This window comes from Balaenoptera physalus, assembly GCF_965194825.1.
Source record: "Balaenoptera physalus genome assembly, chromosome: 10".
NCBI lineage: Eukaryota > Metazoa > Chordata > Mammalia > Artiodactyla > Balaenopteridae > Balaenoptera > Balaenoptera physalus.
The window spans coordinates 105,915,472-105,943,442 of record NC_138889.1 but is presented as its reverse complement, the minus strand read 5'-3'; the positions used below and the strand labels follow the sequence as shown (position 1 = coordinate 105,943,442).

General features: G+C 58.0%; 3 protein-coding genes and 1 long non-coding RNA gene across 7 annotated transcripts in view; 2 read left to right on the top strand and 2 right to left on the bottom strand.

Annotated features, from left to right (window-relative positions):
* The window catches only part of MACROD1 (mono-ADP ribosylhydrolase 1), a 153,589-nt gene extending 149,758 nt beyond the window's left edge, over window positions 1-3,831 (top strand). For 2 of the 4 annotated variants that reach the window (XM_082409638.1, XM_082409637.1), the window contains 6 exons: window positions 1,761-1,877; window positions 2,370-2,491; window positions 2,612-2,642; window positions 2,827-2,900; window positions 3,306-3,387; window positions 3,687-3,831. In XM_082409638.1, coding sequence (XP_082265764.1) covers window positions 1,761-1,877; window positions 2,370-2,491; window positions 2,612-2,642; window positions 2,827-2,900; window positions 3,306-3,387; window positions 3,687-3,724 — 464 coding nt within the window. In that variant the 3' untranslated portion in view covers window positions 3,725-3,831. Of the gene's footprint in view, window positions 1-1,760; window positions 1,878-2,369; window positions 2,492-2,611; window positions 2,643-2,826; window positions 2,901-3,305; window positions 3,388-3,479; window positions 3,517-3,686 lie in introns of all 4 variants that reach the window. The other 2 variants (XM_082409640.1, XM_082409639.1) reach the window with 2 other exon arrangements.
* A 133-nt stretch (window positions 3,832-3,964) lies between these two features.
* On the bottom strand, window positions 3,965-12,302 carry OTUB1 (OTU deubiquitinase, ubiquitin aldehyde binding 1). Its single transcript, XM_082409641.1, has 7 exons — window positions 12,198-12,302; window positions 10,488-10,549; window positions 10,144-10,242; window positions 5,866-5,984; window positions 5,535-5,619; window positions 5,225-5,419; window positions 3,965-5,075 (listed from the first exon to the last, which is right to left on the bottom strand). Exons 1-7 carry the CDS (start codon window positions 12,253-12,255, stop codon window positions 4,878-4,880), a joined length of 816 nt encoding a protein of 271 aa, XP_082265767.1. The 5' UTR covers window positions 12,256-12,302; the 3' UTR covers window positions 3,965-4,877.
* Window positions 5,991-8,348, top strand: LOC309636503. The gene is made up of 2 exons (XR_014250028.1): window positions 5,991-7,433; window positions 8,027-8,348. It is a non-coding gene; the product is annotated as an uncharacterized lncRNA (long non-coding RNA).
* A 5,424-nt stretch (window positions 12,303-17,726) lies between the features above and the next one.
* COX8A (cytochrome c oxidase subunit 8A) lies at window positions 17,727-19,745 on the bottom strand. Its single transcript, XM_082409643.1, has 2 exons — window positions 19,545-19,745; window positions 17,727-18,055 (listed from the first exon to the last, which is right to left on the bottom strand). Exons 1-2 carry the CDS (start codon window positions 19,656-19,658, stop codon window positions 17,960-17,962), a joined length of 210 nt encoding a protein of 69 aa, XP_082265769.1. The 5' UTR covers window positions 19,659-19,745; the 3' UTR covers window positions 17,727-17,959.
* Window positions 19,746-27,971: the final 8,226 nt, after the last annotated feature.

Genomic DNA, 27,971 nt, shown 5'->3' with positions numbered 1-27,971 from the left:
TTAAGCATGTTACAGGAATTAACTTAATCCTTCCAATACTCCTATGAGGTGGGTACTAGTATTATCCCATTTTACAGATGGGGCAATCGAGGTCCAGAGAGGTTAAGTGCCCTGGGTCACCCAAATGTGCCCGGCAGAGCTGGCATCTGAACCCAGGCTACCCAGCTCCACAGCCCCTGCTGTGGCACACCGTGCTGGGTGGGTCGCCTGGCACCCCCACCCAGAACAGACACACTGCACGTGGACGCTGTACATACACTGTGCCACACTCTCCGCCCCCTCCCATTGGGTGCCGCCGTCCTCATCCCTGCCTGAGAGGAGGAGGCGGGGGACCCAGTCCCAGATTCCCTCCCTGGGTTCCCCCAACTCCTCTACCCCACCCGCCCACCCCCACTCCTGGGACGCTCTGGGAAATCGCCTGGTGCCATCCCTGAGTGAAGTCGCAAAATTAGGTTTAATTGGGCTCACAGGGCATAAAAGAAAACAGAAGAAAAGGGGGTGGTCCAGCTGGTGTCCCTGGTCCTGTGCCAAGATGTTGAGGGTGGGGCTGTGATGAAGGAGCTAGGGCCTCGGTTTGCGCATCTGTAAAATGAGGAAATGATAGTCCTTTCCTGCTGCAGAGCATTGAGCTCGGTGTCCAAGAAGCCTCTGGCACAGGCCTAGGGTGCAATCGGAGCTGGGGACCTGCCAGAGGTGGGTCATGTTCTCCTGGCCAGGATGTTAACGCCTCCCCTGAGGCCGGGGTGGGGGGGGGGTGGGGGGGGGGCGCGGTCACTGTGCCTAATTTTCAGATGAGGCAGTGGACAATCTGGGAGCGGGGAAAGGGCTTACCAAGGTGCGGCAGCCAATGAGGGACAAGGCCGAACCCCGCCTGTCCTTCAGCGCCGCGGGAGCGAGGTCGGACAGGAGAAGAGTCTCTTCCGCCCGCGCCCAAGTTGTTTATCTGGGTCCGGGTCCCCAAGGTCGCTAGCGAAGCCCCAGAGCCGCCCTCGGATAAACAAGCCCAGGTCCGGCCCCAATTAAGCCGGATGCACTAACAAGGCGGCTCGTTAACGAGCTGGGATGCACTCCCGGAGACACCTGCGCGGCCCGGATCCCCTTCCCCGCGTGGCGCAGGGAAGGAGCTGTAAGACCTAGCTCAAGGCCGGGATCGGATCTGCCTCTTGTAACTAGGTGGCCTCAGTTTCCGCGTCTGTAAAGTGGGTCTTAGAGTTTGTAAAGTAGGTCCGAGGGGCCTCGCCTTGGGAGGTCGACCTTGGGACTCTGGGCTCCTGGCGCGGAGGCGGAGACTGGTAGCGGGGCCCCGCGGCGCGTCCGGGCCGGAGCCGGGAGGGCGGCCTTCCCCCTAGCCCGGCTCTGGCTGCGGTTCCTGCCGTCCCGGACCCTGCCTCCCGGAGCCACCTCGGCCCGGGGAGACCCCAACCCCTCCCGCGCCCCTGCCGAGAGCCCAGGAAAGAGCAGGGCGGGGCGGGCGCGCCCCCTGCCGGCAGGTCTGCGCCGGCTCCCGCCGGGGCCCGCTTTGGCCCCTGTCTCCGCCTCGATTTCCCTAGACGTGAAACAAGTGTGGGACCAGGGGTGGGGGTAGGGGGTGGAGGGGTGAGGGAGCGTCAGGAGGCCGCGGGAGAAAGGCGAGGTGCCCTGTGAGTCCCAGCACAGCCAGGGGATCGGGAGTATTCGGTCTGTGGGCCTCGGCCTTCTCTGTAAAACGGGCTCAGGCGGGCGGCGGGGAACCCCAAGGCTCACTGCCCCGTCCCCTGCAGTGGACGGCTGCATCCACCGGGCCGCCGGACCCCTCCTCACCGATGAGTGCAGGACCCTTCAGAGCTGCGAGACCGGCAAGGCCAAGATCACCTGCGGCTATCGGCTGCCGGCCAAGTGTGAGTCCCCGACACTCCCACCCCGGTGGGGCGCAGACAGGGCGCCTGTGTGAGTGCTGTAACTGGGGATCAGGGGTGCACCCCCCACAGAATTGCTGAGGCCTCCTCCGGGGCACTTCTGAAGTGCCAGGACCTGGCCCCTCCTCGCCTTCCCCAGGAAGCCGGTGGCGGGAGGGGATGCGTGGAGGCTGGGGAGGGGCCAGGACTTGAAGGGAGGGTAAGAGCTAAGGAGGCAACGCCCCATTGCCTCAGCCGGGTGCCTACAGATGTGGGGAGGGGCCCAGCGTGGGCCTGCCTGTGTCTGTGGAGGCGTGAACTGAGGCTCAAGGGTACACCTGCGTGCCGACCTGGGTGGGGTCCTTCCCCGGGGAGTCTCAGAACTTGGGGAGGAGGGGGCTTGTTTCCTGTGCGCTCCAGGGCCCAGGCCGGCAGGAGGGAGAGCCGAGGACCGGACGGAGCCCCCGGCCGGTCTGATCTCGTCGCCTCCCACAGATGTCATCCACACGGTGGGACCCATCGCCCACGGAGAGCCCAGCGCCAGCCAGGCTGCCGAGCTCCGCAGCTGCTACTTGAGCAGCCTTGACCTGCTGCTGGAGCACCGGCTCCGCTCGGTGGTGAGGGGCGCCAGGCGGCGGGGGCAGGGGCGACGTGAAGCCGGGGGCGGGGCACGGCCTGGCGGGAGGCGGAGCGGAGAGTGACGCGGTCCCCAATCCCTTCTCACCCCCCCACCCCAGGCGTTCCCCTGTATCTCCACAGGAGTGTTTGGTGAGTGGGGTCTAGAGGAGGAAGGGCGCGGGTGGGCAGCAGGTGGGCCCAGACGCAGGGAGGGGCCCGGGAGGGCGGGGCAGGGGTGGGGCCCGGTACGGGGGTGGGTGGGAGCCGAGGCGAAGCGGCGAGGGACGGGTGGGAGCTTGGGACTCACTCCCGCCCCACCGGGTCCGGTCCGCAGGCTACCCCAACGAGGCTGCGGCCGAGGTAGTGCTGACCACGTTGCGCGAGTGGCTGGAGCAGCACAAGGACAAGGTGAGGCCTGGGCCCAGCCAAGAGGACCGGACCGGGGTGGGTGGCGGGGCGCACCCCGGCCCCGCTGACCAGCCCCACCAGTCACGTGCAGAGTGCCGGGTACATGGGGTTCAGGCCTTGCCATTGCTCTCTGCGTCCCCTCTCCTTTACTCGGGGCTGTTTCCTCCCCTGCAACCAGGGCACAGGGTAGTGCGGGAAGGCAATAGCACACCACACCATGAGCCCCTTCTGCAGCCTGAGCTCTAAACTCAGGTCGAAGAGCGCCCCAAGGGCGAGGCAGGTGAAAACCTGCTGGGGCGGGGCGGGGCGGTGTTAAGACCGGGGAGCTGGGGAGCCGGGGAGCCGGGGAGCCGGGGAGCCGGGGTGTGGGTGGTTTCCGCCCAGGCTGAACAGGCCCTGGCGCAGGTGGACCGGCTGATCATATGCGTGTTCCTGGAGAAGGACGAAAACATCTACCGGCAACGCTTCCCCCATTACTTCCCCGTCGGTACGTACCCCGTGGTGCGCGCCCCGGCCAGCCCCTGCCCCGCCCCGCCCCCATCCACCCCGGGCGGGCTCTCACTGTCCTCTGCCTTCCAGCATGACGGCAGCCCGCCGCCTACCCTGACCAGGACTGGTAAGCAGGGCCTGGCCCTCCGTGTGGCTGCCCACTAACCTCGTGCCCACTAACACACCCGCTCACCCCGCGCTCCGCTCACCCCCACGCAGGGAAGCCAGGGAGGCAAGCCTGGGAGGCTGGGGGAGGCCCATGGCCCACATGCTCTGACCTATTGGCTTTGCCCACAGACTCGTCTGGGCCTACCGGACCGCGCTCCCAGCTCTAAGAAGTCGCGGAAGCCTGCAGCAGGGCCTGGCTTGGCCACCCTATTCTTTCCCTCTGCCCCCTGCCCCCTCAGCAGCCTCTATCCTAATAAAGACCACTACTGTTGCAGCTCCTACTGTCCCAGCCCTGGCTGGGGGGGTGAGGGAAGCAGCCCAGGTGTGGACAGGTGCTTTGGCTTAAAGGGGCTGGCGAGAGCTCTCGGTGAGCCAGGCAGGTGGAGGCACGGGCCGGACAGCAGAGGTGGGCAGCAGCACTTCACATTTATTGAGGGCCTGCCCCCAAGGAGCTCACAGCCTGGGGGCCGAGACCCCACATGTGCCGGGGGGAAGAGAAGAAGTGAAGGCAAAAAGGAAGGCAATGCAGACACCGCGGCCCAAGCAGTGGGGGTGCAAAGCAGGCACAGGCAGCGGGCCGAGGGGAGGGGTGGGAAGAGAATGGTGGCCTGGCAAGCCCCGCTAGGCCTGGGCATGGAGGACCCAGCACAGGCTTGAGGACTGCCCCTCCCCCGCCTGGTGGGCACCACCTGGGGGGCTCTGGGGTGCCCCCGCTCCTCCACCCGCCCGGAGCCAGGCCCCACCACCACGCCGGCCCTCTCCGCCCGGGACTCTTCCGCCATGCACCGCCCTGATGGAGGGCAGGCAACCCAGGCCCTGGCCAGGACAGCAGGGTGGCGGCGGGGCCTATGAGGGAGCAGCTTGAAGCTTTGGTGGTCCTGGGTCCCTGGGCAAGTCTCTGAGGGACTTCCACATCCCCATGGAAGCCCCTGGCCAGCTAAAGAGGGAAGGGGCAGAGGCCTGAAGGGAAGGAAGCAGAACCCCAATAAGCAGGAGGGATCCCCAAGAGGCCTAGCCCCCTCAAAACTGCTCCTGGCGGGGAAGCTCGCGGGTGGACAGGTGGAAGGCTGAGAGGAACCCACCTGCGGGGAAGGGGGGCAGCGAGACACAGAGCAGCCGGGGGGGCAGCAGCAGAGCAGGGACACGCACACACGCGGCTCACCACCAGCGTCCCCTTTAATAAAACATGGAAGGTCATGTGACACGGAAGGGGGTCGGGGAGTGAAGTATGACCATTTACAACCACAAAAAAACCTCTGTACATGTCTAGCGCCTGGCAGAGGGGAGGGCAGGCAGGGCAGCGGCAGGCCGGGGCCGGCCCTATTTGTAGAGGATATCGTAGTGTCCAGGCCGGTAGAGAAGGTAGACCTTGGGCTCGGAGCCCTCGGGGAAGATGTGGGGGTTGGTGGTGCCGCCCTCGCCGCGGTCCATGTACTCCACCTGGATGGAGACGCTGAGCGCCTGGGCCAGCGCGATGATGTGGATGTGGTCGCTCTCCTTGCACATGGGCTCCACCTCCTGAGGCACAGGGGCGGCTCAGGGCCCGCGTCTCGGTGCCCCTCCCCCGGCACCCCCCACCGCCAGCCCCAGGGCTCCCCACCCGAGGCACGAGAGAAAAGAAGGGCCCCGAAGGGCCCCAAGTCTGAGGAGTAGGGAGGGGGCAGCACCTGCTGGCAGAACTCCTTGACGGTCCGGCCACCCTCGATGAAGTGCTCAAAGAACTTGCTCTCGCGCTGCAGGTAGCCCGAGGTGAGCAGCCGCAGATAGACCACCAGGTAGTCCGAGGTGCTCTGGTCGTTGAAGGAGGCCAGCAGGTCGGCCACTGAGGTCTGCTTCTCCACCTGCTCGATCAGGTCCATGAACTGCCACCCGAGGGGGACGGAGGGCAAGATGAGGGAGGAGATGGGTCAACCCTGCCACAGCCAGGCCACCCACCCTCCACTCTGGCTGACCGGGTGACCAGGCGGCTGGGCTCACCGTGTTATGGAAATCCTCAATTGTGAACTCAGTGAAGCCCTGGGACACCAGGTCCTCTTTGCTCTTGGCGGACACAGCCTTGAACCTGTGGATGGAAGGGAAGAAGAGGCTGGCATGAGCTCGTAGGCCAGCAGAGCAGGGGCCCAGAGAGACCAGCCCAGGGGTGGGGGACTGGCCACTGACGGAAGCCCCAAGCAGAGGCCCAGCCCGTCATTGGGCCTCAGGTGGAACCGCACCTCCCAGTCATCAAGAGGGAGGAGGGGGCCCACAAGCCCTTCATGGAACCCTCCCCTACCTGCTTCCTTTGTGCCCAAGTGGCCACCCTCCTCACCGCTGCAATTCCTTGCTGTCATCCAGCAACGCCTCCAAGTGGGAGAATCCGAAAGCTCGATAGAAGCAGTTGCCATCAGGCCTGGTCTTGCGGATGTACGAGTACTTTTTGTGGAGGTCCTGCGGAGAGGCAGCCCCCAGCCCACCCCGTGCCCATCAACATCAGGCCAGAACCATGGCGGGCCAAGGAAACCCCCCCAAGAAAGGTCACACCAGAGCGGGTGGCAACTGAGCTCCAAGCAGCCACCTGGCAGCCTTTGCTGCTGACTCTGGGGTGGGGGCTCACTTAGCAACCCACTGCCAGGAGCCCCCAAAGCCCCAGGAAACTGAGTTATGGACACACTGCGTGCACGGGTCGCCAAAGCGGTCATCAGCCAATGGGTATGCCATGCTGCTGGGCCCGAAGGGCTGCTGTTTCATAAAAACAGGCAAGAGAATGGGTCCCTGACCGACACAGCTTTTCCAGTGAACAGCCTTTCAAACCCTGAGAGCTCCAGGGCAAACAAGTTAGGGTACGGGGCATAGTGCCACACCTGAGGCCCTACCACACAGCCCCGGGGTGGGAAACGGCCTCCCTCACCCCCATCTAATCTCTACCCTGCCTGCTCACAGGTACTGGTTTGCTCTTTTCCAGTTTCCTCCTCAGCTCAATGAAATTTCTTCTGCCTATTGAACCTCCCCAATGAGTTGGGGGGATCTGGCCCTCAGTGCTGTCTGGCAAGCAGGCCTCACTCCCCTGGCCTGGGCCCCTCCCCTTCTCCTATCTCATACCTTCTCCGTTCTCCTGAAGCACCCCCCAGTCACCTTCCCGATGACCCTGCTTCCTCTCCGACTGAGGAACCCTCGGCCCCTGCAGCACACCCACCCACAGCCTCTCTCTCTATCCTAAGAGGGTCTGAGGCGGCCACCAGAGCCGCCCCTCTCTTGGATTCAGGTCACCGTTCCAGGAAGTCTCCCCTCTCCTCCCGCGTCATCAATTTCTCTCTCCCGACCCGTTTAGACCCATCAGCATATAAACCCAGACCAGATCTCCCTTCGAAAAAAACGCTCTGCTTCCCGTGAATTCCTTTCCAGCTACCACCCAATTTCTCTGCTTTCCTGCGGGGCTTCTAGTGAAGCCGTCTGTGCCCACTGTCTCCATTTCTCTTCTGCTGTGAACTCCATCCCAGCAGGCTTTTACTCTAGTGAAGGTCACGGATGGCCTCCCAAGCCCTAAGGTCGAACCCACTCCTCCCCAGACCAGCCGCTCAGCAGCGTCCACTTGCATCCACTGGTGTGGTGACGCACCCGCCCCACTTCCGTCCTCCCTTCACGTGCTGCCGGGCCCACCCTCTCCATGTCCTCCAACCTCACCGCTGCCCCTCCTCATCTAACCTGTGGCGGTCACGGCTGCCACCAAACCACAGAGCACCCTTCCTCAAGAGCCCACGTGTCGCCTGCCAGAAGACAACCACGCCACAGACCATCCACAGCCCCTGCCATGTGAACAGCACAACCTGCTCAGGCCTGGGGCAGCTTCGGCGTCAGCTCTACTCGCTCTCCTGACCTCACGGCTCATGGGATTTAAACGTAACTCTTCACCCGCCCCCTTCTTGGCCCTCAACTCCAACTTCGACTCACACCCAACTGCCTTGCCTCCACCGCCTCAGACCGACCCAGCCAACAGGCAGCTCCTGACCTCCTCCCGGCCTCCCCTCAACTGCCTGCCCTCCACCTCCCAGCCACTGCCGACTCCACCCTCACACCCCATCCAACCCAGCAGCAGACCCTTTCGGCTGTGCCCACATCCAACCGCCTCTCACCTGGGCCACTCAGCCGCCCTGGCTGTCCCTCCCATCTCCGGCCGGTTTCATCGCACCAGCCTCCGCACAGGTCTCCCTGCCTCCACCTCACTGCTCAGTCTATCCCCACCCAGGCCACCAGCGACCAGAGAAACCCATTAAATACTCAGCTCCCTCCGAGTCCTTTTTCGGCTCCAACCCCCGCGGTCTCCTACCCGCTCTGCTCCGGCCACACTGGCCCCCACCCAGCTCTGCCCAGCCGGCCGCGCCAGCTTGCTCCCTTGCCTCTCAGTTCATTACTCACACACCCCCATATTTAAAACCGCAAACCCGGGGACTTCCCTGGTGGCGCAGTGCTTAAGAATCCGCCTGCCAATGCAGGGGACGTGGGTTCGAGCCCTGGTCCGGGAAGATCCCACATGCCGCGGAGCAACTAAGCCCGCCCGCGAGCCACAATTACTGAGCCCATGCCCACAACTACGGAAGCCCACGTGCCTAGAGCCCATGCTCTGCAACAAGAGAAGCCACTGCAATGAGAAGCCCATGTACTGCAACAAAGAGTAGCCCCCGCTTGCAGCAACTAGAGAAAGCCTGCGCACAGCAACAAAGACCCAACACAGCAATGAATAAATAAATAAATAAAGTTTATTTAAAAAAAATTTTTTTAATTAAAAAATAAAACCGCAAACCCTCCCACTCCTGATCTCCTCGTCCCGCTTCACTTTTCTCCACAGCACCTACCACCTCTGACATACATTAGGATTACCTCTCATTTAATGGCTGTCTTTCCACTATGAACCATCACCTTAAGGGCAGGAGTCGACAGCTGTAGTCATCACTCTATCTCCAGCACCTAAAACAGTGCCTGGCCCACAGTATGTGCTCAGAAATGTTAAATGAATGGGAAAAAATGTGTACAAAGAGCCCAAATCACTGCCCCTACCGGAATCATTCTGAGCACTCACTCTTTGCCAGGCCCTTTGCTGTGGGCTAATATCCATTATCCTCCTACTCCTCCTCCCAGGGTGTTGCCCAAGATCACACAGAAGGGGTGAAGCCAGGACTCCAACCCAGGTCTATCGGGCCCCAGAGTCTGTGCTTTCCTCTCTCTACAGGCCTCTTGGGTAAACCACAAACACCCTGAGCAAGGGGTCAGAGGAGACCACAGGCCACACATAGCTGGATCTGTGTGCATTGTTTGGCCCACACATTTTAAATCTGAATAAGCTGACGACTATTAGGAGTCTGGAGATTTTACAACAAAATAACCTCCGGCTTGTCTTGGAAGCACCGATGGAGTGACAGGCATGGACACTCCCATCCGCCCCATGAGCTTCCACTGCCTGCTACTGGCTGACCCGAGCTGTGGCGTGGCCGTTCACCACCTGACCCGGCCACCTTCAATCACCTGGGTTACCTGACTGGCCCCTGAAATGGCTAACCCCAAAGGTCCATCCTTTCAGGTGGAAGGTTCTAAGCATCTCTGATCTTTGGGGGAGAGTGGAGAGGAGTAATATTTACTAAACCTGGGACTTCCCTGGTGGTGCAGTGGTTAAGAATCCGCCTGCCAATGCAGGGGACACAGGTTCCAGCCCTGGTCCAGGAAGATCCCACATGCCACGGAGCAACTAAGCCCGTGCGCCACAACTACTGAGCCTGCGCTCTAGAGCCCGTGAGCCAAAACTACTGAGCCCGCGTGCCACAACTACTGAAGCCCGCGCCTAGAGCCCACACTCCACAACAAGAGAAGCCACAGCAATGAGAAGCCTGCGCACCGCAATGAAGAGTAGCCCCCACTCGCCGCAACTAGAGAAAGCCCGTGCACAGCAACGAAGATCCAACGCAGCCCAAAATAAATAAATAAAATTAAAAAAAAAAAATTACTAAACCCTTAGGCTGTGCCGATTAGACAGTTTACACATACTAACTGTCGCATTTCAAACTCCCAGCTCACAGAGAAGGAAGTGAGTGGTCAAAGGACTCACCTGTTTGTAAGTGATGCAGCAGGGCCTTGCACAAAGGTCTGTAGGCCCCTTTTCCCCACTGCTGCCTACCTCTCCGTGCATCCCGGAAGCAGGACGCAGGACTGTGTCCCCGCTGCCACCCTCGTCCCGCAGCCGGCCCCAGCCCGCTCAGCCCCACCGTGAGCACTGAAAGCGTCAGCTGCCCGCAGCCTGCACCAGGCCCCACAGGCATCACCTCCCTCAACCTCACAACCACCCTGTAGGCAGATGCTCTCATCATCCTGATTTCACAGATGAAGACCCCACAACTCAGAGACGTCGAAGGAGCGGCTGAGGAGACAGCTGCTGCGTGGCAGTCAGGATTTGAATCGAGGTCTTTTTGGTTCCAGAGTCTGCATGCTTATGAACCAGAGGGCTCCCCCAACATCCTACCCTCTCTGAGGCCAGACCCAGCGAGGAGCAGGTCTAAGGCAGGCACGCTCCTGCCCTGTCCCTACCCGAGAGCTCTTCCTGCCCCCTCAGCCAGGCTCCCACCTTGATCTTCTGTTGATAGATGTTGTCATCCTCAGCATACTCTTTGTATAGGACAGAGAGCTCCAGCCGCTCTGAGACCAGAGGGTTCTGCACAGCAATCTGCAGAGGGCAGGAAATCCATCATGTTCTGATAGGTGAACGGAGTGACCCACACCTATCAGCCAGAACACCTAAATGAGAGCTGCTGGGCCAGTCACCGAGTGGCACAGTGACCACCGCCCCATAAAGGTATCTAGTACCCAGCTCAGCCTGGAGAGGAGGGAGCTTCCAAAGTAGAGACAAACGTAGGCCTCAGGTCCACCCTATGCACTCCCAAAGTAGGGCCGCTGGCCACAGCCCCTCACCTCTTGCTGAATTCGGTCCTGCTGAGCCATGATGGCTTCATCGTAGGCAAGACAGTTAACACCTGGAAGAAGGTAGGAGGCCAAGGATTACAGTGGGCCCTGGCTATCCCCACTCCAGGCAGCTGGGCAGAGGACAAGAGCAGGCGAGGACAGCCGACTTGGAATCTGGAAGCCTGTGTCACACCCTGCTCCACCCCAACTGTGTGATCTTGGCAAAGTCCTTTCCTTTCCTGGGCCTTAGTCTTCTCATCTTTAAAGTGAGGAGGCCAAGGTCATCACCCCCAAGGTACACTCTTAAAGCTCTAACAAACCCTTTCCCCTGCTTTCTAACATCACTTCCCAGCAGCCCAGGAATGCTCTGGAGCCAGGCAGGGTCTCTTGAGGAAAGAAAGATGAGGAGGCAGAGTCTTGGGCTGGATGAGAGCTTCCTGTGAGCCTGCACTTTGCTCAATCACACCCCTCCTCCACCTGCCATCCTGGGTATTCTTAACGGTGCCCATTTTACAGATAACAAAACAAATGCAGACGGGTGAAGTAATCTGCCCAAGGTCTAAGACCTGTGGTCAAACCTAGGTTTGTCTAATTTCAAAGCCTGCACTCTTCATCACAATAACCCTCCTCTGCCACCTCACTGCGAGGCTTATCCTCAGCTGTGAATAGGGACCTATACCACCACCTTCCCCCTTCACTGAAATGTCATGAGGAGGTGCTACCTTAGAGGCATAGTGTTAAATACTCATCAGTGAGTTGGGCAGGTCCACCCGGTGGGCCCCGCTCTGAGCAGCCACTGGTGAGGAGCCAGGAGATGTGAATCCTGGCCCTGGCTCTTTCTTAACTTACATGATCCTGAACAAGTCCCTTCTAGGGGGCTGGGTCTCCGAAAGCTCAGTCCCTCAAGTGTGCGACTGGAATGGGAGGTGGGTGCTGAATGATTTTTAAGGCCAATCCTTCTGAGCTTGAGCATCCCGCATCCTCAGCTGGGCCTCCACCCATCCCCTATGCCGCCCTGCAACAGGGCTGTCCCTCCCACTCTAGTGACCTACTCAGTCTTCGCGTCTAACTCAGGGGTGAAAAGAAGAGGGTGGGACCGTTCTGAAAGGTCCAACTCTTCAGGGGTCTAAGAAAACAATGCCTAGACAGGAGGAAAGAGGCTGCAAAGCCAGAAGAGGCGGCTCCACCGGAAACGAAGGCTGCTGCCCTCAGGGGCACACACCTGCGGCCGCTCACAACCCCGGGCCGCCCGCAGCATCCCCAGCGGCCCACCCAGTCCTTTGTGCTCCGCAGCCCGGCGTAATTCGACGCCCCTCCGGGCTCGGGCTGCTCTGGAGAAGGCGGACAGCCGGGCCCGGAGGAGGCCCGGGGCTGACTGCAAGGACCGGGGCGGGAGAGCTAGAGACCCGGGAGCCCGGCGCCCGGCGCCCGGCACGGAGGGGCTGGGCGCTGGGCGGGGCGGCCTAGGCCCCGCCCCGGGAGCGCGCGAGGGAGAAGAGCCGAGGCCGTGGGCCCGCCCCGCTCGCTCGCCCGCCCGCCCGGCCGGGGGTCGCGACAGAGGCTCCTTCCATTGTGAGGGGGAGGGGGGGGAGGCGGCGGAGGAAGGGGCCGTCCGCGCGCTTCGCCGCCGGCCGCCCCACCCCTGGCCACTCCTCGGGAACCGGCCATCCGGCATCGCCCCCGCTAGCCCAGGCCGGACGGCCCTCCCCCGGTCGGTACCTTCGGAGTCGCTGCCAAGCGGCTCCTGCTTCTGCTGCTGAGGTTCCTCCGCCGCCATCTTTAAACAGCGCCGCACTGCCGACCGCTTCCGGGTTACCAGTTGCCCTCCTCCCGGAAGAGAGCCCTCCTCGTGGCCCCTCCTTGGTAACGCCCCTAGCAACGGGATACCCTCGGGCGCCGTCACCTGAGGGGCTCACGGTCCGGTGGGGCCGCCGCGGAAGCAGGTTAAAGGGAAGGTAGTCCCCGCCCACCCTCCACCCGCACACTCGCTCGGCTCCATCTTCCCAGGCTCCCAAGGTGCCGGGTGGTGATAAGAGCCTCCTGGGGCCACTTCAGTTTTTTTTTCCACTGGAGTTTGAAGCGCGGATTGTGTTATTGAGATAAGCAGGAAGATGAAATTAAAATCACGCAAGGCAACATTCCTGCTGCGGGCTCCAGAACTCATGGCAGGCGATTGAGGATCACCTGGTGGAGGAGACCAGGAATCGTGCTAATATCAGAGCCCTGGGCTTCACCGCCCTGCTCCACTGAGCCTCGGTTCTGAGCGGGCTTTGGTGTCCCGCTTACGACAGGGAGAACATGTCCCTTGGGGTCAAGGACCTAACTCTGGACTCCCTGCCCTTCTGGTTATGAGAAAATCAGGGTGTTTGGTTTTTTTGGGTTTTTTTAAGAAAGGAGTTGATAAGAATGGAAAACAGATTAGTGGTTGCCAAGGGTTAGGGAGGAGTAGGGGTCAGCAGGGAGGTGGGTGTGATTGTAAAAAGGAAATAGGAGAGAATCCTTGTGGAGATGTAAATGTTCTTTATCTTGATTATATATAAGTATCCTGGAATATTCTGTACTATAGTTTCAAATGCAAGATGTTACCCATAGGGGAAAAGTGGGTAAAAGGTAGACAGGATCTTTCTGTGTATTCTATTAAAATTGTCTGTGAATTATCTAAAAATAAAACTTAAAAAGTAGCAAGGCCTTGGATGCTAAAGATGCTGTTATTTAGGGAGGTTACAGTCTGGGGCTCTGGTTGTCAGCTTTTCACTATGGAGGGCCTTTTTTCATGAAGTGACGGTGGTCTGTTAGCACTTGAGAAGGCCGTGCCAGAGCTCCAATCAAATCCCTCAGTTCGTGACAATACAGGAGCGGGATGTGAGCTAATGTCTTTATCAGCTACATCCAGCCCTGGAGCAGGGGCATTTGGTGCCCAGGCTCACCACACAGCCCACAGTGGCTCTCTCACAGCAACGCTACAAATGCCAAGTCTGTGTCCCAGCCACATTGCAAATTATTATTTATTGGGTCACTGAGCCTTGGGGTTGCTTCCAAACTCAAGGAAGCAAAGGGCCACCCTGTTTGGATTCCATGCCTACCAAAGTGTTCATTCCTTTTCCCAATTTTAACAATGCAATCTGTAACTGCCAATCAGATCTTCAGTCAGTAGCACTGGTATTACCAAATGAACTAAGATAGTTGATGACAAAAACATGATTTCTATTTGGCTTTACAAAATCTTGAAAATAACTATAAGACAACTCCACCCTTAACCCCACTCCTTACTTTGACTAGGGAGTCTGGGGGGTGGGGGGCATTCAGGGGGAGTTGGGATTGGGATTAATGGCGGGGACAGAGAACACAGTTGCTCTGGAGTGAGAAGGAATCCATTTGTGGCCCAGTGCTGGACTGCAGGCAGGCTGCCAACACCAAGTAAATGCCTCCCTCCCACACAAGGGTCTGGGGCTTGAAGAACAGACCTGCACCCTCAATGTATGCAGGGTGTGTAAATGAGGGGTCCTCCTACCTGCTGCCCACTCTCCCCCTCTTGTCAGGCAGAATGGGAAGGAAATGCCCAGGGGGAAACTTTGGCTCTTAGTCCAGCCCAGGATGGTCAACTTTTGCCCCACTCTTTTCCATGCCAATTTATTTAGTAGTTAATAACTGTTCTCTTACCCTCATTCCATCTCTCCTGGTACTTTTTACCATTTTCGGGTTTTGATTCTCTATCCTGAAGCGTCTAAAACCCAATAGCGTATTTGCCAGGAATCACCGGCATAGCTCCAGACGTTTATCCCTGCCTCCCAATTTGGACCCAGATTTGGACTCCAATTCTGGACCCAGAAATGGTCCAGCACTGCTGGTCCTGCCTGCTGAGGCCTACAGTGAAATAGGCAGCACTGGTGCTTGGGTTCAGGCTGCTGTTGGAAATAGTCACAAAGGTGACAGGCAGCAGCTCAGGACTTTATTTTCCATGGAACCGACAAGGCATCGATGCCTCCTCACAGGCTTGGCATGTGTCCAGACCCCACATCCCTGTCCCTAGGATTCTGTCAGGTGGAGGGAGAGGAGACCCCGTACCAGGACCCAGGGACTCTGAAACGTCAGCCACAGAGGAAGAGTTTATGGAACGGCACAGAGGCCCTAGAGAGCCACAAGGCTTCCAGGCCCACCCAACCTCTCAGGGGAAGGGGCCAGGCAACAGGACATGGTATGGGCCTTGGGAAAGCCACAGTCCTCACAGGGGGGTCATGGCCAGGAGAAAGGCTCAAGGTGCGCCAAAGATGAGGCCCCGGTGATCCTTCCCAAGACAGGCTTGGGAGTCAGGCAGCTGCCCAAGTGGGAAGAGTGGGGGCGTGCCCAGCCCAGAAACGGACCTCTGGAGATGCCACTGCAGGAATGCACAACGGTCCATGGGCAGCCAGCTCCAAAATCATGGTCTAGGGAGGCTTTGATGGTGCACCCAGGCTGACGAAGCTGAGCAGGGGCTGTACTTCAGGGCCACTGGCTGGGTTGATGCTTGCCTGCAGGGTTCACACCACCTAAGGCAGGAAGCAAGCAGAGGAGGGGCAGAGGCGGCAAAGGGAGAGCCCCGCCACCCCCCGACTCACACCACCCACGCTCCTTGGGGCACCTTCCTCCTGCAAATGCCTCACATTGCAATTCACCTCAAGTCTGTCAAGGATCCAGCCACCAGCCTCTCCTTTGAGGGCCTCACAGCACCAGGAGAATGATACCTTTGTCTCCTTATTGCTGTCATAACAAATCACCACAAACTTAATGGTTTAGAACAGTACAAATGTATAATTTTACAGTTTTAGAGGTCAGAGGTCTGGAATGGGTTTCATCAGACTAAAATCAAGGTATCTGTAGGCTACGTTCCCTTTCAGGGGCTCTGAGGGAGAATCTGCTTCCCACTCATGCAGATTCTATTAGCAGAATTCAGTTTCTTGCAGCTCTGGGGCTGAAGTCCTCATGTCCTTGCTGGCTGTAAACTGAGAGCTGTTCCCAGCTTCTAGAGGCCACTGCATTCCTTGGAACACGGCCCACTTTCTCCATCTTCAAAGCCCCAAGGCAGGCAGAGTCCTCAGGTGGCATCTCTGAGATGCAAAATATCTGCCTTCCCCGTCCACCTTAAGGACCCATATGATTACACGAGGCCCAGGGGATAACCTCCCATTTCAACATGCCTAATTTTAATCACATCTGCAAAGTCCCCTTTGCCATGAAGGTAACATATTCACAAGGTTCCAGGGATTAGGGCAGCACGGACATCTTGGGGAAGACATTATTCTTCGTGCCACATCACCACCTTCATTGTACAATCATGAAAACTGAGACCCAGAGAGGCTAAATGACTTGCTCAAGGTCATACAGTAAATGGCCAAGCCAGGCCTCCAAGCCAGGCCTCCTCCCAGTCCACTATTCTTGACATTATATCATCTGCCATGACTGTAACCACCCCCGCACCCCTCCACCCCGCCCAGTGTGCACATCAGGACAGACCTCCACCCCTCCGGACTCAGGATCTGACAGACATCCTCAAATAGACACAGAAAATGCTGTTTGGGAGCACAAGGAGCCTTGCTTTTGCTACAAAGAATGGCCCCTCGGCCTCTGACTTGGTTAGGGATAAGAGAGGGACACACAAAGGTGACCAGATTTAGGCTTAGTGGCTCCACTGAGAACAAGGGGAAGATGTGGTCCAAGCATGACAGCTCACTCACATCCAAAACTCTCCCACCCACCCACAAGTCTACAACCCTGCCTCCTTCCAGCATGCTGCAGCACCCAGCAGGTGTGGGAGCACAATGGCTGGAGGTGCTATTGGGCTTCCTAAGGGCTTTCTCAGACCGGGTCCTGAAGATCTGGCCTGTAACCACTGGCTTCCCATCAGTCTCAGAGGTGGCTCAAGACGCACAGCTTCGGGCTAAGGTAGCCCTCCTGGGCCAAGGGGACCACTGTGTCCCTTTGGGATCCAGGGGCGCAAAAATGGGGGACACCCAATCAAACCCTTGTCAGGGCAGTGGAGCTACCACAGAAACAAGACAGCTCACAGCCTACTCTGTGCCCACAGCAGCCAGGCGTCACTGGACACCACACAAAAAGGCCAGGAAAGACTAGACAAGGGAGGGAGAGTGGGGTCCCCCTTCAGCTCCTGTCAACATAAAGCGAGCCCTGCAAAAGTGGCTGGCGAGATGCATGTTCTGACACCCAGGGCCTAAAGCACCCACAACCTAGAGCCCCTCAGCTCTCACCTGGCGTCTTTGCCCACCATCCAGCAGCTCCACAGGGGACGCTGAACCTGTGTCTGCTCAGAAATCATTCATGTCACCCCAGCAAAGAGGATGCAGAGAACTAAAGCCATGTCCTCCTCCAGGGGTGGGTCCAGCAGGTCAGAGCCTTCCTTCCAGACACTGGCAGTCAGAATTCCAGCGCAGCGGGGAGCGCTTCACATGCCTGTCCCAGCTAAGAGGCGCCCCCAGGAAGAATCACTGAGGAAGGGCCCTTGGGATGGATGGAGGAGCAGCAAACTCTCCAAGCCAAGTAGGGGAGGATACAGGGAAGCAGGCAGGAAGAGAACAAGGAAGCCAGTCAGTGCATAAGCGTTTACAGATATGGTGCTAAAAGGAAAGGGGCCCCAGGTTGACATAAAAATGCAAGATACTGTAACGCTGCCCACCTGCAACTAGGAAGGGCAACAAGCACCTGAGAAATGGCTGGAGCCCACCGACCAAGGAGGACAGGGAAGGCTGGCCCCACAGAGAACGGGCTTCCAGCTGCAGAGCCGGCCCCACTGGGAGAGGGCAGACACAGACACAGAGCCCCGAGCTGGGTACAACCAAGAGGACTAGAGGGGGAGCAAGAAAGGCTGCCCAACGACAACAGGATTTGTTTTCCACAGAAGCCAGAAAACATTTAAACAGAGGAGAGCATGCAACGGAAGCACCACTTCCAGGTATCGAGGAGAACGGCTGAGCACACTGGACCTACCACAGGGCAGTAAGCCGGCAGGGCCAGGCAGCTGGCCAGGCCCTCTTCTCCACACCCCACCCAACACCATCCTCAGCTCAACTATGGAGGCAGGAGCCCAGGCCAAAGGCATGATGAGTTTCTGAAGTGGGGTTTATTTATTTATTTATTTTTTGGTCACGCCATACAGCTTGCAGGATCTTAGTTCCCTGACCAGGGATTGACCCCGGGCCCTCAGCAGTGAAAGAGCGGAGTCCTAACCACTGGACTGCCAGGGAATTCCCTCTGAAGCAGGGTTTAAATAGACTTTATTGTTACAAGGGAGGCCCTACCGAGCAGGGCCTTCTAAATGGATACATGTGGTCCCAGGATGTCAACATGGAGAAATCAAGAGGTCACGACTGCAGAAGAGGTCACTGTAACTGAAGGACAGGATCCAGGGGAGGCCGGCCAGGAATGCAGCAGACACGATCAGGACAGGCCGGGGTGCTCAGGTCACAGGGTGAGGGAGAGGACAGCTCCTGTCACTCCCGCTTCTTGTAGTTCTCCAGGTGTGACAGGACCCAGCCCGACGGCAGGAGGAAACACAGGAAGCAGGAGGTGAGCCCAATGGCGATATCCTACACAGAGCACAAGAAAAAAGGAACCCTCAGAGTCAGGATTCCCCCAGGCTTCTCGTAGTCCGAGCAGTCTGCCCAGACAGCCCCCTCCAGGAGTCAAGATTCAGGCTCCAGAGCAGGGCCACAGCATCCAAGGTCCACTGTAGGCCTTAAGGTAAAGGGTCAGATATGGGGTGGGGGGTCGGCCTGGGTTAGGGGAAATCCACCACCAGATGATAAAGTGAAGGGACAGGAACAAGGATGTTAAACCTGTTTTAAAGCTGGTCTGTTGGGACCCAGAGACCTCGCACAGACCAATAACTCTAAAAAAAATGCACCTCCCCTTCCTTGTCTTAAAAAGCCCTCCCTTCCCAAACCTTTGGGGCTAGAGGTAAGCGTTTTTGGTTTTTTTTAAACATCTATATTGGAGTATAATTGCTTTACAATGGTGTGTTAGTTTCTGCTTTATAACAAAATGAATCAGCTATACATATACATATATCCCCATATCCCCTCCCTCCTGCTTCTCCCTCCCACCCTCCCTATCCCACCCCTCTAGGTGGTCACAAAGCACCGAGCTGATCTCCCTGTGCTATGCGGCTGCTTCCCACTAGCTATCTATTTTACATTTGGTAGTGTATATATGTCCATGCCACTCTCTCACTTCGTCCTAGAGGTAAGCGTTTTTAAAGCCACTTCCATATTACCGACAGCAGTTAAGATCACAGCACAACTTGGAGTCAGACTGGAGTTCAAATTCCTTCTTTGCCACTGAAGGTGTGACTCTGACAAGTCAATACACTGCTCCTAAACTTCCGCTCCCTCAGCCACGAAATGGAGAAAATGGCCCTTTCTCGGGGTGACTGGGAGGACCGAATGAGGCCAGCCCAGCAGTCTTAAAACGGTGCCTGGCACCCAGCAGGCACTCAGCTGCAATTACTGTCACTATTATTTCCTCCGCCGCAGCGCTCTCCGGGCTCTGCTCCTAACCGGAAGCCCACTAACCTGGACCCCGAAGACTCTCACTCAAGGCCGAGTTCTGCCACTGAGGCAGATGTAGAAATGCGCCAAACAGGTGGAAGTCACTAAGGGTTAAACTCGCCCACGTTTCTGGGAATTACTAAAGCCTGCTGGGGTCCTCTTCCCCACCCCAAATAAATAAAAGCGGTAACAACGACAGCGCTGACAGCCGTCAGGCATCCCCCAATGAACCGACGGGTAAACAGGTTCAGAGAGGGCTAAGGAAGCTTGCTCGAGACCGCACAGCGAGGGAGCGGCAGGGCTCCACTGACACGGTCTGACCCGAGACCCTGGGGCTGACTGAACACCGACTGTACCCCGGGCACCATCCCCTCGTTCGCGCCCTCCAGACCCAAACCAGCACTGCCGCTCCCCGATAGGCTGCGGGCCGCGAGGTGCAGCGCGCCAGACCCGGCGGGCCCCCAGCCTGCCGCGGGACCCCAGGTGCGGCCGGCGGCATCTCCCATGTCCTTCCCGGCCCGCTCCTCACCATGGTCCCGAGCTGCTCCCGCGGCGGCTTGGAATGGATCTGGGCCCGCGGCACCGGGAGCCGCCGGGCCGGGCCTGTCAGGCCCCTCAGCAGCAGTGGAGTCAGCACGGACATGACCACACTGAGCAGACTGCAGGTAGCGAGTAGCTGGAACCCAAGGTCGCGAAGTCAAGATGGCGGCCCCAGCCGGAAGTTCCGGAGCTGTGGGGCCGGGAAAAGAGGGGCCCGGATGTTCCTAGGACGTGACGTAAGGATACACCTCTCGCCCGCCCTTGTCAGTTTTTGGCGCCTTCCTCGAAACAGCCAATCGACGCCATCCTACCACCGATGGGCGGGGCACAGAGGGGGGCGTTCCTTTCGATTATGTCCCGCCTCCAAAGCCGCCTATCTTCGTGAGTGACATCTGTGGCCCACCCAATCACATAAGCCAGAAACCCAGGCGGCACTCTTGACTCCTCCCTCCATTCATACTCAAATCTCTACTCAGAAATACCCTCTCCCTGCCAGGACTCCATTATTTCTGGTCCGACCGCCTGACACTAACTTCCTAAATGAACTCTCCCCCTTTACTATTACCCTCTCCAATTCCAGTCTCCATGCAGTAGGCAGCCGACCTTCCTCCCTCCCTTTCTCCCTTCTCTTTAAACATAAATCTAACCAAGTCATACACCTAATTTGAAAGCTCCTCATTGCTTACCAGACAAAGTCCCAATTCCCGGACATCACTCTCCAGCTTCATCTCTAAGTATTCCACACCTTCTTCCTTGCCCTCTGGTTCCTCCCCCCACCCCCAAGCCTTTTGCTTCTTTGTATCTTATGTTCTACAGAACACTTTTTCATCTCTTACCTACATAGCCTTCCTTTTTCACCACTCCAGCTCCTACTTCCAGGTCTCCACTAACCGTTACAGCTTACTTTATTCATCAAATGTTTCTTAGCCCCTATGTCTGCCAGGAACTGTTCTAGACACACAGTGAACAAGGTGAACAAGAACTCCCTTATCACAGAACTGACATTCCAGAGGCAAGAGACAGACAAGAGACGAACACTTAATGAGAAGCTATTGAAAGTGCCATGATGTGATAGGAAGTAACAGGGGTGGCACTGCCTCAGGAAGCTTTCCCTGGCCACCCCAGGCCTGTGCCGCCTCTGTGCTCAGCAGCCCCTACCCACAGGAGTGATCTCTGTCTCTAGGCTGGGGGCCATGTGAGGGCAGAGCCTGTTCTGGTTCACCACTGTCTCCAAAGGGCCTGGCACACACTCAGACACTCAGACGTTTATGAATTGCAGGAGACTGAACAATAGGTAGAGCAGAACAGGAAAGGGGGTGAGGGGCCAGCCACTGAGCCAGGCCTTACCTATATAATCTCACTCCACCTTCACAACGATGTCACAAGGGAGATGCTATTATTATTTCAAATGTTTTACAAATGAGGAAATAAGCCTGGAGAACTGGGTGACCTGCTCAAGGTCACGCAGCTCCAAGGCTGCCTAGCCAGGATTCCAGGGCAGGTCTATCCACTCCAAAACCCATGCTTTTAACCACCACAAAAGTTACCGCCAAGAGGGAGAAGTTCCAGCAGTTCCAGTTTTGATATTGTGGTCGATAGCATCAAAGGCTGCTAAAGGGGATGGGGATGAGGTGAGGTGGCAAGAGACCCGGAAAACAGGGGCTTTGGAGGAGAAGCCTCGGCCCCATGGGAGAAGGGGGGTACTCACAGAAAGGTGGGAATGGACCCAGAGTGCCCCAAAGGGTGGTCTGTGCCTGAGCTTCTTCTGGAGAGGTGGGCTCCCAGGCCCTGAGCCATCCAGGGCCCTTCTCCACCCCTCCCCATCTCCCCCACCCTGTTAGTGGGTATTGTTAATGTCCAGCAGTCTTGGTCCAGCCTCACCGCCAGCTACCAGGCCCCCTGCCCTCACCCTGCCCTGGGCCCTGGCAAACAGCCCAGGACAGATGCAAACAGCCCAGGACAGATGCTTCTAGGCACCTCCCCCCACATCCCAAGGGGCATAGCCTAGGCACACAGGGCTGGGAGGCCCAGATCCCAGCTGCTTGCCCCTGGGAGAATGAAGGGACAGGGACCTCCCTGCGGCCCTACGGGGGCTTTGTCAGGCTTTTGTCCTGTGAACAAAGTAATAACGCCCAGATTAGAGCACTGCCAGGCAGGAGCCCTGGAGAGGCTTTGGGAAGGGATGGCCTTTCTGTGGTTCCCTGGGTTACTCCCTTGAGGAATCTCATGTTCCTCTCCTCTGCCTGCGTCTGGAGGAAAAAGACTGAATGTATGTCGAGCAGGTATCCCTGTGCTCTGTTCCAGGGCTTCCCTCGTGGCCCCTGTGATGTGACTTCTTTCAGAACTCCCATCAGAGAGGAGGAAGGAGGCTTGCAGAGGTTAAATAAGGCAGCTGGATTAATACCAACGTCTCTGCTCTCTCTCCAGTCCCCCAGCAGCCCACCCCTCCCCAAAACTAGGGACAGTCCATCAACACGAGAGCAGTGAACCCAGGTGGTATTTTATATAATGAAACACTATATGGCAGTGAAAATGAACAAACTACAGCTGCAACATGGATGGTTCCCACAAACATAATGTTGAGCAGAAGAGGTCAGATGACCAAGAGCACAGACTGTGTGGTCCTGTTTATATAAAGTGCAACTGCAGGCAGGACTAAGCCATTGTGGTGGGCGGGGAGTCAGGTGGTGGGGATCCTGGGGGAAGAGGGAGGGCATAGGATCGAGAGAGGCACGAGGGGGCTTCTGGGGGCTGGTTACAAGAATGCGTCCACCCGTGATAATTCCATCATGAGTGGCTGGACATTCACGACTTGTGCACTTTTCTGTATGCCTGTTACACTTCAGTTAAAAAAGTTTTAAAACAGATAAGAAAAAAGCAAGGAAAACATAATGTGTGATAGGATCTTGTTTTTCTAAAACAAAGAAAACATACCTAGGGAAATAGATATGCAGAGATAAAAGTTTGGAAGGACACACACAAGTTGTGAACAGTAGCGCTCTCTAGATGATGGCAGGAAAATGGTCTTTTTCTGCTGCATTTTCCAATATTGCATATTGGGCACTTTTTTTTTTTTTTTGGCCACGCCCTGCAGCATGCAGGATCTTACTGCCTCAACTAGGGATCGAACCTGCGCCCCCTGCAGTGGAAACGCGGAGTCTTAACCACTGGGTCATGAGGGCAGTCCCTTGGGCACTTCCTTTGGCATTAGAATAAGCAAGCATTGGGACTTCCCTGGTGGTGCAGTGGTTAAGAATCCGCCTGACAATGCAGGGGACACGGGTTCGAGCCCTGGTCCAGGAGGATCCCACATGCCGGTGCGCCACAACTACTGAGCCTGCGTTCTAGAGCCCGCGAGCCACAACTATGGAAGCCCGCGCGCCTAGAGCCCGTGCTCTGCAACAAGAGAAGCCACTGCAATGAGAAGGCCGAGCACCACGATGAAGAGTAGCCCCCGCTCACTGCAACTAGAGAAAGCCCGCGCTCAGCAACGAAGACCCAACGCAGCCAAAAATAAACAAATAAAATAAATAAATTTATTTTAAAAAAAGAGAATAAGCAAGCATGGAGAAGGGGGCTCACTGGTCCAGGGAGGGAAGTTTGCCCTGTGGGTGACAGACTCTCTGGGAGGCAGGGATCTCTTCTAACACCCTGGCAACTGCTGTGCTGTCTGCAAGGATGGGGACTTCATTCTCCTACCCCAGGCCTGCCCACTACGCTCACATTTTTGGGAGTCTCTCCTGCATCATGATGAGGCCTAGAGATCCCAGCCTGGGTCCTGGCTCTGATCCCAGGGCCCAAGCTGTCCCCCCACTCCACCCCCTTCCCTGAATGGAGCAGTAGGAATAGATCCCAAGCCTTGGGGATGGTGGAGGAGCTGGTCCTTACTCCTGAGACCAGTGGTCACAATCCAGGCCCCCAGTCCCTGATGGTCATATATGGACTGGGAAGATCCCAGGTACCCCATCCCAGGGCTGACCCCCAGAACCTACTGGCCATACATGGGTTAGAGAAACACCGGGTGACCCCACCCCTGGCTTGGTCCCCGTCCATTAAAGGCTCTGGCTCAACCATTGCTCTCTCCAAATATGGAGCTGTGAGACCTAGGGAGGGGGTCAGACCTGACCCCCCACCCCAAACACACACACCTTCTGGAGTTTGCTACCTCACAGAGCATCTGACACAGAGCTGGTCTGAACGTGAGCTAGGGGTCTCCAGTCTCCCCACTGGCCTGAACTCCCCTCCTGGCACGTCAAGTGAGTGCTGGGCACTGAGCCCCGGGGCTACAGGGTGAAGAGACCCCTCCCAGGCCGCTGAGGGCAGCTGCTGCCTCTCTATAGGCCGGTGGGGACTGTCTCCCTATGGTGGGGGTAGCAGCAGGACGCCCTTGTAGAGCCTCAGGAAAAGCCCAGTGTCCAAAGAGGAGGGTTCAAGAAGAGGGAGGGGATTTATTTTAATCTTTTCAATAACTCAGCAAGGAATGCCTGCCTACTTCTTTGATGAGGAAACAGGCCCAGAGAGATTAGATAACTTTCAGGGTCACAGAGCCCATGAACAGGATTCTCAAAGAGGTCTTCTGGCCACCCTCTCCCTCCACTCCCACCAGACTGTACACTCCATGAGGTAGAGGAGAGGTCACATCTGCTTTCTTTGCCGATGTATACCCAGTGCTCAGCAAACAGCAGGTGTTCAGTTCATACCTGTTGAATGAATCCTCCAAGATTCAAATCCAGGTCTGAACCCCAAAGTCCATGCTCCTTCCACTACATCAATTAAATGTAACTGACACTTGTTGTTATAAAGTGTGACATGTTGTTTTCACATGCAGCTGTGAAACTGCTCCCCTTGCTATTCCTATCAAAGTAGTATCTCTGTTACTGCCAGTCACAATAGTAGTTCTATAACTGCTAGGGGTCACACAGAGAAATTAAAAATGGGGGCTTTCACGCAAAAAAGGGGAGAAAGGGTTAGGAAGAGCCGGCCCTGGTCTGGGTTGTCCTCAACAAGGAGAAAAGATCCCCCAGGGCGGGGGTGGAACAGGAACGGAGCAGGGTCCCAAAGGGGCATCTGCTCTTCCTGGGGCACAGCTGTCACCAGGAGCCAGACATCCAGGGCAGGCCAGGACACAGCTGTCGGGGGCGGAGCAACATGGGAGGGTGAGGGCAGGGGGCAGGGCCGGGGTGCTGCCCTCCCCAGGGGGACTCAGCTGTCCTGGCCTAGGCATCCCGCAGCTGGCTGGAAAGGTGCAGCTGCCAGGGCTCAAGGAGGCTGTGGGCTGGGGTGTGGGGTGCCCGCCTGGAGCCAGGTGGTAGTTAACCCCTTTCTGCCTGCAGCCCACAGCCAGCGGCCAAGTGTGACGAGCCAGCTCGGGTGTGACTATGGTGCTGGCTTGGGGAAGGTCCCTCACACCCGTGCAGTCACGGCACTCAGGTCTCCAAGTCTGCCTGCCACTGCCCCTACTCCATAGTACAGATGGGTAAACTGGAGACCCACAGAAGGGGAGGGCTGCTGGGCTGGATGAACCCCCCAGCACACCCAAGGTCTCCTTCCCCAGCTCCCCAGGGCGTCACGATGGGCTTGGACCAGGACTCGTATGTGGGCAAGAGGCCCAGAGCAAGTGCAGCATTCTTTTGCTCAAGTACCCCACGGAGCGTGGCATCATCACCAACTAGGACGACACGGAGATCTGCACCACAGCTTCTACGACAAGCTGTGCGTGGCCTGGAAGGAGCACTGGGCACTGCTCATCAAGGCCCCCCTCAACTCGAAGGCCAACAGCAAGATGAGGACCGCTCGGGTCATGTTCAAGACACTGAACCTTCCTGCCACATAGGTGACATCCAAGCCTGTGCTGAGGCTATATGCCTCTGGCCGCGCCAGTGAGGACCAGGCCCCCAGTCTCACCCCTACTGTGCTGTAACCTCGTGTCCAGAGCCCTCTGACGTCTGGGCCCCCAGCCTGGACTCACTACTCCAAACCCTGGGCCCCCTCTCCACCTCTGGACTCCTGACGTCTGACCTCCAGCCCTGGGCAAACCCCCATAACTTTTCATTGCTCTCCACACCCCATCTCACAGCCAGACCCCCAGAGGGCCCTAAGGCCCAGCACCTGAGAGCCCCATCCCTGATCCCCACACCCCTCCTGCCACGTCCCCGCCCCTCCTCTTCCTTGTATCCAGCATTCAGGACACGGGTTGCCCCATGAGTACAGGCCACTTCCTGGCGGCCCCTCCCCAGCTCCGCCTGAAGCCCCTGTGTAACGCACCCCCCACACATCATGCTGGACCCTGGGGGTGGCAGCACCCCATCTGAGGGCTGTGTGCTGCCCCTTGCCACCCAGCGCCTGGGCTGGGAGGGCCGGGACCTCACTGACAACCTCATAAAGACCCTCACTGACGACTTCATAAAGACCCTCACTGAGTGCGGCTACTTCTTTGTCACCACTGGTGAGGGGCTGGGGTGGATGAGGCACCCTTTGGCCCACTCCCCACGATAGCACCCTCCTGTGCCAGGCCAGAACCACCCAGCAGCACAGGGCCTGGCGCACCAACCTTCTCCTGGGTCCTGGTGCGGAGGAGGGCAGGTGGCACCCGCGGGCAGCTGCAGACACCTCCAGGTCGGCTCTCCCACACCTTGGCTCATGGCTGCACCCCCCAATCCCATTCTGCCGGCGGCTCCAAGCCCTCTCACCTGGTCCCTTTCCTTCAGGGCCTCCTCCCTCCAACCTTGGGGTGGCCTACCCTGAGCACAGGGCAGCCCTTCCCTGCCAGCCTGTAGCAGACGTTCATCTTCTTAGAGCAGGGATCCCGAAAGCCCCAGGACAGGCTTTCATGTTCACCTTGTCTTCTGCACAGGTAGGATCCAGGCATTGCAGAAACCGTGCGCGTGCGCACGTGGCAGCGGGGCCCCCACGGGGGCTGCTCTCCCACCCTGGGCAAGGATGGGATTCAGAGGGCCTGGGTCAGAGGGGGCTAAGCTGGGCTGCAGGCTTTGGAGCCAGGGCTCCGGCAGGAGATCATGCGGGGACATGGAGGGAAAGCTGGAGTCTGTGGCCCTGGACTTTGAGCATGAGATGACTGTGGCTGCTTCCTCCTCCCTTGGAGAAGGCAGGTCATCACCATTGGCCCCACCCCTGTCCTAAGACCCTCTTCCAGCCCTCCACTGTGGGTGAGTCTCTGCTTCCGCAGGGCGGACATGCCTTGATATTGACCTTCTCAACTCCAGTCCCCGTCTTTCTGGGCAGCCCCCTGCATGGGAGAGAAGGCAGGCCTCTCTCAGGAGAAAGCGCCCCTACTGGCCAGGCCCTGAGAGGGAAGACAGGACCTCAAGACCAGGCATGGAGCCCGCCAGGACCAACAAGACAACCCACGACTGCATCGTGAAGGGTGACATCGACATCCACAAGGACCTGGATGTCAACAACATCCTGTCCGGGGGCATGACCACGTGCCAGGGCACTGCAGGCAGATGCAGATCCTGCCCTGGCACCCAGCACCATGAAGACCAAGTGTGAGTGGTTGCTGGCGGAGTAGGGAATCACCAAATGCCAGTTTCCTTCCTCGCCGCAGCCAAGTAACAACGCGCCTGCATGGGGCTGTCCAGTCTCCGAGCCGCCTCTGCAGCACCTCCCCTACTGTCCCAGACCCTTGACCTCAGGCGGTAGAGAAACGACCTGTTGCACTTGGAGAGGGAAAAGCAGAAAAAAATAGAATACACCTGTTTGTTTGAACTGACCACTTTCAAGGCCTGCCAGTAGAAACGTCTGGTGACCAGGTTTCTCACACTGGGGAAACGCAGTCCCTTTCAGACCATCTCAGGCTCTGACCGAAACTGAGGCCCTCTCGTCCAGCCACTGTGCCTCTTGTGCCATCTGCCACTGACGGGGTGGCACTCCAGCCAGTGCCGCTTGAGTGACAAAGTCTGAGCTGCAGGTGGAGGGAGGGGTGGGGACAGCCACCTCAGAGGACCCGAGGGAGCCCGCCACGTAGGAAGGTGGTGTGGAGGGCGCAGATGGGGCCAGCAGCGGGGAAGGAAGGGCCCCCAGTCCTTCCGGCTCTGGCCGTTCACCCTGCGGCAAGGGGATGGTCATTCCAAGGAATTCCTGCCTGGGATTAAGACAGCCTTCAAGGAACAAAGAGCTCCGGGGTGGGGAGGGGGCAGAATTCCCTCACAGGAGACGTCTGTTGAATGATTCTGATTTGCCAGCATTTGAAATGCTCTCTCCTTTCCCAAGGACTGGGAGGCCTTTCTTCACGCCTCCAAGGTAAGGCAGCTGCACAAACCGTGCCCTGGTTGTGTCCCCACCCACGGGGCTGAGGCCACAACATGCTGGCACCCACGAGACAGCTGTTAACCCTGCTCCTCTTTCCCCAGATCACTGCCCCACCAGAGCTCGAAGGCTCAGTAGGGCTTGGGGC